General features: G+C 51.8%; 1 protein-coding gene across 1 annotated transcript in view; it reads left to right on the top strand.

The window, feature by feature from the left end:
• The window catches only part of LOC139055609 (high-affinity choline transporter 1-like), a 39,917-nt gene that overhangs the window by 15,672 nt on the left and 11,534 nt on the right, over positions 1–12,711 (top strand). Inside the window, exons 6-9 of the mRNA XM_070533132.1 lie at positions 1,436–1,565; positions 4,229–4,440; positions 8,585–8,783; positions 12,172–12,455. Coding sequence (XP_070389233.1) covers positions 1,436–1,565; positions 4,229–4,440; positions 8,585–8,783; positions 12,172–12,455 — 825 coding nt within the window. The remainder of the gene's footprint in view (positions 1–1,435; positions 1,566–4,228; positions 4,441–8,584; positions 8,784–12,171; positions 12,456–12,711) is intronic.

The raw sequence follows: 12,711 nt of genomic DNA on the forward strand, positions 1-12,711 counted from the left end.
CTATGCCCCGCTTCTCCCTCCCTCTTTTTTTATTTGTCCTTGTTTATCGCGAGCTAACCATATGAACGCAAGAACTCGCTCAAACAGCTACACAATTGTGAACAATGAGCACGCAGCGCTTACGCACCATGCCCACCGACTGTAAACATCGCCAGCTTGTATGAACAAAAAGAAAAACAGCTTGCAATATAAACGGGAAGCTTGACAAAGAATAGGGAGAGGGACGTGTCACCCCCTAAGGGAACGTTAAGAAAGGCACTGCTCTCCTGTCAGCATCGCAGCATAGAGCTCCGGGCAAGATATGAGACCTGCATGTCCACACCGTTCGCTAGAATTATGTTGTGAGGAGGAACGCGGATCCTGCGCCCTCGGTCAGTGATGCCGATCTCCGGAGCAGGGCTCACCTGTGCCTCGAAGCTGACTGTCGATCCTTTGGCTGCCTCCGCTTGGCTCTTTGGCACGAACGGCGAATGTCGTGGACGTTCAAGCGAGTGGTCCGAAAGACCAACTATATGCTCTGCTTGTAATCAGTAAAGCAGTTTTATCATCTTTCATTGAGATATATCAATCATATGGACACTCAAGGCGCATTCCCGCCGTCGGCGTCGGCGTGATGTTCCGTGTAAAGTCCAACTGCGATAACACCGTTGCCGCGCGCCATATATTGTAGCGAAAGCATGCGAGAGTGAGTCCAGAATGGCGACTTGATCTCTCGCTCGCAAAGGAGCAAGGCGGGGAGGAAGCGCGCAGTCTTCCACCGCGTGGGAAGCACAGGGAGTACTCTGGCGGCGGCTACATATGGCGCGGCTGAGCCCGGCCACACGGGCCCTATCTTGAAAGCAATGTGCGATGAGGGCAGACTCTATAAGTGGGCCGAAGGCTGATACCTTCGTGTGCGCTGTGTTCTCGCCGCATAGTCGCGTTGAAGCGAGAGGCAGCACGAAGGTCAATTCACTCGCTGCTGCTGCCGCTCTTCCTCACGCCAGCGTTTTAACACCGAGTGTCCGCGCTCATCGAGTATGTGTTTGTGTTGACCTGTGTGCGCGTGACATCATGCTTGTTAATTTAGTTTGTAAGCGAATGTTTACGAATCTATACGGCCGATAAAACTACTATAGTTATCTCGCATAACTGTCCACCAATTTTCTATAGCAATTGATGCTTCGCCTGTCGGGCGAAACTGAGACTTCTTTAAATGAACCGCTTCTAACGTTTTCTCTGGCCTATTTGCTAACGAATTTACAAAAACATTCATTGCGCAACATTGAAACAGAAACAATAGTTTCTTCCGCTGACAAAAGATTCTTTCTCGTCTAATAAATGCAGAAACAGAATTCTCAAAGTGCACTGGACAGTAAACATATATGGATTTGGCAGCTCTCTTCAGCACACCGTCAAGCCTCACAAATTTGACGTGATGGTCTCGCCCGGACAGGTCTATTTTCAATGCATACTGGGCTGCAAGAGCGACTTCGACGCCGTGGTGCTTTCCTATGCGGCCGCCCTAGGATGCGTCTTCATGGCCTTGCCACCGCTGATCATCGGAGCAGCAGCTAAGTCGACAAGTACGCAGTAATTGATGATAGCAGATGCAGGGCTGATTATACCGCAGTGGCTGTTTCGTGTACGCTTCGTCTTCTTTGTCGCGTTTTTTTAGAGCTGTTATTGGCGCGAGTATATGCGGCGAGTCCGTTACTCTAAAATGTGTGCGCATGCGGCAGCGCTATAACACTGTGCACGACGCAGAAGCGTGGAAGCGGGGATAACCACAGCGCGCAGGGTGTCTGAATGCGGCGGCGTTGACTTGGGTCGCCATAAGTTGCTTCGAACAGTGGGAGAAAAGGTCGGACAAGTGTATTGAGGCCGATCGATGTTGTTTTGAAAGGAACTAGCTTTTTTTCTAAGTACAAACATTTTCTTTCGGAAACAGTTTCTTATTTAGGGGGTAGGATTTCCCCTCGTATTAACGCTGTTTTGTTACTATTTTTGTTATGTTGATGTTTTGCTTTGTTACCATACCGCTAAATATATGTTGATTTCTATCTATGAGGCGGCAACAACATTTAACATTCGGCCACGCGTTGGCGATTATTTTTGAGAAATTTTCGCAGCCCGCCCACTTGTAGTGCATGCGTGAAATTTCAAACGGCGGCTGTTCCATATCTAAACTGTCCAATACGACCATTCTTTACACGGTCTGCTATTTCGTTGTAGTCTGCCTCTGAAGGAGCCACTGAGAAGGAAGAATAAATCAGTTATCGACTGTGATAAAGTGTTCTTTGAAAACTCTGCTCTCGTTAATTTTGCGACAATTTACGATCATCACCAGAAGAAAAAATGATGGGCAATGTTACGTTTTTCTTTTCTTTTTGTTAATTTCGCGCCGAAACCTCGATGCCGGTATGTCGGTGTGACAGCACGGATTTCACAAGTATTCTGCCGCATTTGGGCCGCTGTGGCTCTGTAAGATTTTCTGAAACTGCAGTCCTTGCCTCTCCTAGAAAAAAAAAAAGATGGATGTCCCTTTTTACCGATTAAGGGATAACTATAGGCTCCAGTAGTCGCATTCAATATCCGTGACGTCACGATTCGTTGGTGCGGCAACTTCAACGCGGCGTCGCCACCTGTCCTTCGCTTTTGCGTCTTTTCCCACTTCGGGGTATAAGAGGGGCTTTTCAAGCGGAAGTTGTATTGGCTCACAAGTTTCGCTGGCGTCGTTGTGGTCACGCAAAAAAATGGCTGTGGCTTAGCTAAGGTTAAGCCCAGGATGCGAAGCATACTATCCTTTATTTTAACGCGACAGCGTTAAGGAGCTCACGTCGCAGAAAAGCCGGTGTCGTCGGCGTCGGCTCAGGCGTGCGGCGCTTGCTCAGGCGCACATTTCGTTGTCGCGCCGAACGCTGCGTTGCTCGACGCTCACCGCGTCCGATGCGGGGCGCGTAGTCGCTGCGCCGTAGCAAAGCCACCTAGAAACAGTCTCTGTAGCACGCCGCAACCTTCGCTTCTCATTCCAACGAGCAGCTCTGTCTCCAGGAGGCATCTCACCACGTGAGTGTCTAGCAGAGGCAAGCGCAGCTGCTTATATACCGCCGCGACGCCGCGAGTTGGAGCCTCGTTTCTCCTCTGTCGTGACGTCTCGGTGTCACGTGGTCAGCCTTGAAGGCGACGGCGCGAGCGAGGGCGCGAGTTGGAGCCCCGTTTCTCCTCTGTCGTGACGTCACGGTGTCACGTGGTATTGAAGGCGACACCGCCGCGCCTGAGGAGCTGGGTTGAGCTCTAGTAATATGCTTCGCATAAAACCCAGTTGCTCCCAGAGCAGAGCAGCTGCGAGAAAGGGTGGTTTGATGAGTTGAGTTGACAGTTGCGCCGTCACCGGAGCCCGAGTCATTAGCGAGGATTCTAGCTGCATAGGCGCGCGCTCATGCCACGCGCGCAATCACAGCCGTTTTGCTTCCGCCGGGGAGGAAAAGGGCAGAAAGGGCATCGCGTTCTGCGCCGGCTTCGTTTCCGTTCAGTTTCCGAAAACTGATGGGACCGCCACGGGTTGTGCGTTTCCATAGGAACAGGCAGTCTTCGACGAGCGGCGGCTAAAACTCGTCCGTGAGAGAGCTTGCCGTCGGCGCGCCGATCCAGCCGTTAGAGCCGCCCGAGCCGAGGCAATCCGACAGCGACGTGAAGAAGACGCCGAGTTGAGGGAGCGGGAGGCCGAAGCAATCTGGCACCGTTACCTGTGGGTATACTTACCCGTGATGAAGGTCAGGTGTGCTGGTGCCAAGAAAAGGTGCACTCGCCACGAATGTTAGAAAAATAAAGAACAGACGTTTCGGGCCGAGTACGGGTCCCTTGAACAGAACGAAGATATAAGCATGGGACCCGTGCTGGTCCATATAAGCAAGGGAACCGTACGGGGCCCGAAACGTCTGTTCTTTATCTTTCTTTTATTGTTGGCGAGTGCACGTTTTCTCGGCACCAATATGTTTCCTCGCCAGACGAGTTTTCGTCGAACACTTGACTCGGTCAGGTGTGCGCAGGGCAAGATTCGCTTACCCCCATTTTCCGGCAGGGGAAGGGTTGGTCTTTCTTTCTTCAGTATAACAAATCGAGTAGTAAATTACTAACGCAGCTCAAATAGACTTTCTCCTTTAGTGTCCCATTAGGGAGCTTGGAGGTAGCGAATTCTACGCCTACACTCACGACGGTATGCGCGCGCACGCATGCTGTGGCGCAGACTTCACGGCAGCGGGCTACCCGGGCCCGTGGCAGCTGAGCGACAAGTCCAGCGTGTTGCCGCAGTCGATCCGCTACCTGACTACGCCCGTGGTCTCCATCCTGGGCATGCTGGGCATCACGGCGGCCGTCATGTCGTCCGCCGACTCGTCCATGTTCAGCGCCTCCGCCATGGTCACCAAGAACGTCTACAACGTGCTCATACGGCCGGACGTGCGTTGTTCAATTCTACAGCTGCGCCACGTCCCACTCGCATCTTTTGTTCAATCAATCAATCAATCAATCAATCAATCAATCAATCAATCAATCAATCAATCAATCAATCAATCAATCGCTTTATCGGAAAATATATTGTCCAACCGAAAGCAATACGCCAGTTCAATGCAGAACTGTCTTATTACGTGTACAATTGCAACAAGAAGTATGCAGATCCAGCGCACATGTTAGAATGTACGTGAAGCGGTTAACTAAACGCTATACAACGAAACGTGATTGCGCAGTTGTGTTTATTTTCATCCCATTCAACGTGTAATCCCATGCAGTGTTTATGCACTACACGGTACCAAAGCTGTGCCGAAACGCAAACCACCATAAAAGCAAATCTTAAAAAAAGAATGATTCAAAGCTGGGCCAGAACAACGTAGCGATCCTTTTCGTTCGATTACCCACCCCAGTGGCTCACAGCAGCCATGGCGTCCTCGGCGCGAGCTGGAGGGGTTCGATTCCCCGACCGCGGTGGTCGCATTCTGATGCAGAAGAATCGTAATATTTTTAGCGCAAAGAAACGCACGACACGGGAGAAGGCGCACGGGTCACTAGCGCCGCTTCCTGTCGCCTTCTCTCGTGTGGTGCGTTTCTTTGCGCTAATGACATTAACGTGCAATACCAACTATAGCCTACCAGTCTGTGCCGTGTATGTGCCGTGGATTTGGAGCATGTACATTAAAGAATGTGAATCTACCGCATCTTTCGCTCGATTCTATTGCTTCATTTCTTATCATCTGCTGCTCACAACCGGTCAATTCTAGTGATAGCGTGGGCGGTGGGCTGTAGTACGTAATCTAATGAAGCGCAAAAAACAGCCGTTACATTATTTTGGTCTATATACTTTTAAGAGCTACCGAAATCCGTATTTTTCTTTTTAATATACCGACTTTAATATGTATAGTCATACAGGTTAGCATGCTTTGTAATGACATCATTTATTATTTCCTCGTGTGTCTCATATGTGGGGATTGGACACGAGCTTGGGCGTCAGTGAACTAGGTTTCACAAGAAAAGTAAAAATCTGCCTATCATGAAAGGGATCAGGCAAGGAGGCGCAATCTCCCGAATTCCATTCACGTTCTGCAGGCTTAGAAGAAGTATTCAAGTTATTAGTCTGGAAAGGCGTAGGAGTGAGGATCAACGGTGAATATCACAGCAACCTTCGGTTTGCAGATGACATTGTCCTGTTCATAAACACTGGGGAGGAATTATAACAAATGATTGAGGACCTTAACTGAGAAAGTGTAAAAGTGGGGTGAAGTTTAATATGCAGAAGACAAAGATAATGTTCAGTAGTCTGGCAAGGGAACAAGAATTCAGGATCGCCAGTCAGCCCTATAGAGTCTGTACAGGAGCACGTTTATCTAGGTCGATTGCTCGCAGGGGATCCTGATCATGAGAAGGAAATTTACAGAGGAAGTAAAATGGGTTGGAGTGCATACGGCAGACATTGTCAGATCCTGACTGGAAGCTTACCACTATAGTTGAGAAGAAAGGTGTACAATGAATGCATTCTACCAGTGCTAACCTATGGGCCAGAAACTTGGAAGTTAACAAAGAAGCCCGAGAACATGTTAACGACCGCGCAAAAAGCGAGGGAGCGAAAAAGTGTTAGGGGTAAGATTAAGAGATGGAAAAAGAGCGGCGTGGGTCAGGGAGCAAACGGGGATACCCGATAGTCTAACTGTCATTAGGATAAAAAAAATATACTGCTAGGCAGGGGTAGGGTAGGGTAGGTAGGCGGTAGGTGCGTAGGGTAGATGACCGGTGGACCATTACAGTTACAGAATGGGTACCAAGTAAAGGGAAGCGCAGTCGAGGACGGCAGAAAACTAGGTGAGGGGATCAAGTTACGAAATATACAGGCACAAGTTGGAATGAGCTAGCACAAGAGAGGTGTAATTGAAGATCGCAGGCAGAGGCCTTCGTCCTGCAGTGAGCTTAAAAAAATGGCTGCTGCTGATGATGATCGGTTCTTACAGTCACCACTCAATCTGCATGATAACGCAAGGAAATCAACGTGGCGACAACTAATACGCAGCCACTTTTACGTGAGTCTTGCGAATGAGCTGGATTCACCCGACAGACAGAATGCCGCGGACAAGCATGACGTGGCTCACACCGCAGACGTAGACCAGCTGCTGACGCCCGTGTCACGCTCGTCTGCAGACTCAAGCACATAAGAAGTCAACAGACAATTCCACATTAATGGAATGTAGACTGTGCACGCAACAGTTCTGCGAAAACCCGCAAGGTGGAGAGAAGTAATTAATTGAGGGAAAATGAGACATCCACCCAGACATAGCAATTGGTATACAAAGGAAACCCATGTGGGTTCCTCAAAAGAAAATCCTCGCAGTTGAAAAAAAATTCGTCCTGGTCCCGGACTCGAACCCGGGACCACCGCCTTTCCGGGGTAGTCGCTCTACTATCTGAGCTAACCAGGCGGCTAGAAGATGGCAGGGTCAAGTGGAATTTGTCAGCAACTCGCAGCAAAGGCAAGAGTTTGACCTAACAGTTCTGCGGAAACCCGCAAGGTGGAGAGAAGTAATTAATAAAGGGAAACTGAGACAAAGGAAACCCATACAGAACCCGTCGGGCTTTTTTTTAGCACTTAGCTACGCTTCGGTGGATGTCTCATTTTACCTTTATAAAATTTCGCCTAGAAGGACTCTGGTACAAACATTGATGTCATATCAACTCTCTGTCGCATGCTGAATGCTGTGGGGTCTTAGGGTCTCACAGGAGTACCGACCACCACGGGTTCGAGCTTAGCGACCCACAGGGCCTCGTCAGCCTCAATTACAGAATGCCATGTTCCCCACTCGCTACAGGCCCGACTGCCCGTGGTGCGGAGGCATACCAACACTACAACACATTACTTGGGATTGTGAATCGCACCTGTTTGATAAAACACACCACACAATGGAGCAATGGGAAGCACATCTAACCAGTTCAGACCTGGCGGGACAACAGTCCTTCATCCGACAGGTCAAGCGGGCGGCCGAGTCCAGCGGGGCCGTGGACTAAAAGGTCTCCGACCACTGCACGTAAATCGTTTGTCATTAAAAGTTTCTCTCTCTCTCTCTCTAGCGCCGCTGCGCAGGCAAGCTCAGGCCACAAGGGGATACCGAGCGGCGCACGCAAGAACACAGTATTGCCCTAATTATAGTAGACGGAAACCGTTTATTTTCTCCAACGGCATCCGACACTGCACGAACGCCCGGTCCCGGGATGGAGGGGAACCAAAGGGGTCCCGCACCAAGGGCGAAAATACAGTCAGGAGCGCCTGTAGCACGTCGCTGCGAGAGCACATGGCTCAAGCGGGGACACGCCGCTAGGAAAAGTCCCGGCGGCTATGCTACTTGCTCTCGCGATAACCGATGGGCCAACTCGCGAGAGCTCGGGCAATCTCCTGCGGCTTGGGCCTCCGATAAGTGCGGCTCGGCGTGGTACGACCTCGCGCGAGCACTAGGCACCCGTTCTTCGGCTTAGTGTCGGGATAGGATCAACACGAGGTACGCGCTCCCCGCACGTTCAAAGGCACCGTGCGTGAGCTCAGTCCTAGTCACGAAGGTGTCGGCGGACGAGAGGAAGCATGTACGTACCGGGCGCCGTCCCAAGGAGAAAGAGAGTCGCTACCGTCACGGCCGTAGCCACCAGGGGCCCCTTCGTGACGTCACTAGCTCCGCCCTCACCGCGAACCATCGCGAGTGGAGCGCCACCGCTGACAACTGGTTCGGAGCGAGGACGGCGTGGCTTAAGGATTGCAAAACATGGGTGAAATGCGCCCGCGCAATGGCGCGTCGAATTCCCCAAATCCCCACAATGCTTTCTGACGCTACCGTGGGTCGGGCAACACTTCGCTTACCAAGTTCAAGCATGCCATGAAACGGGCGCGCGTCAGTTGCCATTTACTGTCGTCTCATTTCCATCGAAGTCCAAGCGGTTGGCGTGGACAGCTAGCACTCGTAGGAAGCTGAAACAGCCTCGACGCCACCTGGCCAGTGCGCGTAACTGATGCAGGTCGCCATCTGAAGTATTTTGCCCACGCCTGTCGTGAACTGTGCGGTGTTCCTTCTTCGTGCAGGCGTCCGAGTCGGAGGTGGCCTTTATTCTGCGAATCGCGGTCTGCTTGATCGGCTCCTCGGCCACCTACCTGGCGCTGTCGGTGCATTCGGTGTTCGAACTGTGGACACTGTGCTCGGACGTGGTGTACGTGCTCCTCTTCCCGCAGTTCGTGTGCATCTTCTACCTCAAGGACACCAACACCTATGGCTCTATCATAGGTAAAAGACTATAGAAAAAAACTTTATTAAGGCTGCAGCCTCTGTGACACTGCCTGCATGGCCTCCAAGATTGCACACAAATCTCAGAAGCCGTGCTGCATGTTCCACATGTGCCGCCATGGCCGTGAGTGGTGCTGGGTGACACTTACTTCTGAAACAGGACGAATCATATGCCTGCTGCAACAAAAGTCCCGAGACAACTCAGCAAACTGTAATGGAGTGCCCATATATTCATCGAGCCAGCCCCGTATAGAAGCGCTGCGATTTAAAGCTGATGGTTATCTGGATTGCTGACCATTTAACGCTCCGTGAACTGGTCAGCAGTCGAGATTAGCAACTTGCAAGAGCCACTTTAAATAATCGGCGGAAAAGAAAAGTCGCAGTTTCGCCCGAAAGACGAAGCGTCGGTTGCGATAGCAAATTAGTAGGCAGCTACACGAAGTAAGGATAGTGGATTTCTCGGCTGTACAAACATTTAAACATTCGCTTACTAACTAAATTAACAAGTATGGTGTCACGCGTGCACAGGTTAACATGAACAGGCCTCACTCGATGACCGCGGCAACTCGCTGTCAAAACGTTAGAGTGCAACAAGCGCGGTAGCAGCAGCGAGCGAATTGACCTTCGTGCTCCGTCTCGTTTCAACGCGAACTAAGCGTCGAAAGCACAGCGCATATGAAGCTACCAACGCTCGGCGTACTTTGTCCACATCGGAGATCGCTTTCAGATATGGGCGGCCGCGTGCCGCGCCGTACGCGGCGGCCGCCGGAGTAGAACGCCCCTCCCGCTCCCGTCTTGCCCTCTCCCCCCGGTGCCTCGCGCGCGACGGAAGACGGCGCGCGTCCTCCCCAAAATCCTTTCTTGCGCGCGCGAGATTGGGCCGCGATCGTAGGCTGACCCTCGCAAGCTTTCGCTCGCGCATACAGCATACGGTGCGCGGCGACGGTGTTATCGCCCTTGGATTTTTTACGGGACCTCACGACGACGTCGACGGCAAAATTGCTCCTGGAGTGTCCGTATAATTTAAAGCTGGGAAGAGATTAAACCGGGGCCAGTGGGCATAGGTAACTGTACATTAAGAGATAGATCTTTCAATCAAGAGAGAGAATATGGACTAGAGATATGGGGCAAAATACTAGGCTTTAATAGATGCACCAAAATATGCTGAGCTGACAGGCTAGCTAAATTGATCTCGCTAGATCGTGCCGCTCGCGCGGAGGAGATATAGTCAAAGAAGACGTTCGAGAACTACCAACCAGTGTAAAATTTTACCTTCGTCGGCTCCGTGCTCTTCACGACGCTTCACTATGTTTATGCTAAGATAGCTAGCTGTGGTAAAAAGGTGTCATTTGGGTGAGTTGGTGCGCATGTGGTGCACATGTGCGGCGGAAAGCAACACAACTTCATACGGACGCTGAAAGAAAATACATACACCGGCGTTTAGCTGGCAAGTGTCAGCCACCATATGACAATGATCTTCTGTTGGAATCCCCTGTGTACAGTCGGCGTCACCCTTGTGTAGAGCGGGGGAACGGCGGCAACCGGGGTGCTCAAGCGTCCGTATGAAGTTGCGTAGCTTTCCACCGCACATGTGCACCAACTCACCCAAATGACACCTTTTTACCACTGAGCTATAGCTTATTACAAACCTAGTGAAGCGTAGTGAAGACACTGAGCCGACGAAAGTAAAATTTTACACTGGTTGGTGGCTCTCGAACGTGTTCTTTGATTACTAGTATCTTCTCCGAACGGGGGACACGATTTAGCGAGGCCAAAATTTATTCAGCATATGCATGAAAGCGGTGCGGACAACATGCCATATACGGGGCACAAAGACAGGAGTGTGACAGAGGGCTTCTTCGATTTTCCGCTTCTGGCTACCCGCGGGCTGCCAGAGCCAGCCAGAGCGTATTCGTTTTTCTCGGGTTGCTCCGCCCACCGCCCCACGCACTTCTGCCGGGCGTTCGTTTTGCTCGGGCTGGACGGTCCTGGCAACCCGCGGGCTGCCAGAACCTGCCAGGACGATTTTGGTCTGGCTGCTCTCTGGAAGTTCTCTGGCTGGCAGACGACGAAAAGAGGCGATGGGCGCTCGCCGCCATCTTTGCGGGGACTTCACGGATTGAAACGCGGGCGCTTCAGATTCCTCAGATTCAGATTCATCTTCAGATTTCCTTACTTCTAGCGTTATCTTTTCAGGTGCTAACGCTCCGTTCCGCATTGCGAAGCGGTGTGATACGAGCAGTGGTGAACCATTTGAAGCTTTTGTATGTGTGTGTCCCCTGAAGGCTTCTTCGTGTTTCAACTGCAGGCCGTTGATCTAAGAATGCAGTGATTGAGTAATAGGGACACGTACATTAGGCACACGTACATTGGCTTATTGCTCTCATGATCGCGACCAATGTTGTTTTTCGTGTGAAACGTTTCGCTAGTCACAGGCGGCGTGCATTTTCATGCGCCAGCCGCGTCCGCGGCTCCTTAGGGTCGAAACGAGAAGCACCATCAGCCAGAACAAACTTTCTGAAATCTAAGCCCCAGCAGGTCGGCACGAAACTTTATGCGTATGAGACGTACCCGATATCATGCTTTTTCATGCTTTGTGAAGTGATGACACAACGCCGACTCATCAATGTCGTCGGTGGGCGACGTGATCGCTGCGAGCAGGGATCCTCGAGCTATTGCTTTCGAGTATATACAATCACGCGCGATTTCGCGTCTTGACATCGGACGCGTCGGAGGCCATCTGTTGCGCAGCGAAAGGGGAGGCTGGCCCAGTGCGCGTCCTGCGCCGAGTCGCGCGAGAGTGATCGTACCCTGAACGCATTTATATATTTTCAAGCTGCAGGCAACGCATAAATGGGCCGACTATATACGCCAAGCGCGCGCCAGCCTCGCCGGACGCTGCCATGCTGGTGGCATGTTTACATTTGGCCAGCTGTACCGGCGTTCTATTTTGCAAACTTCGGGCAGGTTCGGGTTGTCTGGGGATCCCAGCCCACGTGACTTCCTATCAGGACCGGAACTAGCTGGCTGCCATCTGGCTGCCACCTGGCTGCCATCTGGCTGCCACCTGGCTGCCAGCGGGCTGCCAGAACTCCGAAAATCGAAGAAGCCCAGAAACGGTAGAGTACCGGAGCAGTGATGCGACAAAGCAGCGTTCCCTGGTTGAAGTGTTGCAGCAATCATTCGGTTACCGCCTCGCCACATCGCTGCTCATTTCACCGATTGGCCGCACTCAGTCATCCACGCCATTGCTTGCGTCAGCGCAGAAATTGCGAAGTTTCAAAAAAAAAAAAAAAGAGGACCTCCGAGATTTGGAGGCGCTCGCTCGCCGTCTGATCTCGGAGGCCGTGGTTCCACCTGAATGGTCGTTTGGGACGGCCTCTCGCAGCGTTCGTGCTGGGTGCCTTCTCGCGCTGGTTGTGCGGCGAGCCGTCGGTGGGCCCGACGACGCCGGTGCGCGGGCCACCGCACGATACCGTGTGGGGCCAGCTGTTTCCTTACCGGCTGGCCTGCATGATGCTAGGCCTCTCCGCGCTCGTCATCGGCTCGCTGGTGTCCACCATGGCGTTCAAGAGGCACTGGCTGCCGCCGCACTGCGACGTGTTCGGCTGCTTCAGCGCGCCGCACAGAGGGGCTGGAGGCCGACGCGACAGCAAGCTCTGGATCAGACCTGTGCGTAGCGAGTAACAGGAAATCACGTTTTAGCGAGAACGGCTAGCTCTCTATATACCGCGTTAGCATATGGAACATCTTATTTTTCTTGCGAACATGGCTGTGCCCATTATGTCAGTCGCAAGTTGTCGAGCACAAGTTGCATCCGTATCGAATGTATACTCGACCACAGAGCAAGAAACATTTAGGAGTGGAAACTCCGCTGTTTGCGGCGACCAGAAAAGGTCACAAGCCCGCGGAGCCGTTTAAAGTCTTT

This window comes from Dermacentor albipictus, chromosome 2 (genome assembly GCF_038994185.2).
Source record: "Dermacentor albipictus isolate Rhodes 1998 colony chromosome 2, USDA_Dalb.pri_finalv2, whole genome shotgun sequence".
In the NCBI taxonomy this organism is placed as follows: Eukaryota; Metazoa; Arthropoda; class Arachnida; order Ixodida; family Ixodidae; genus Dermacentor; species Dermacentor albipictus.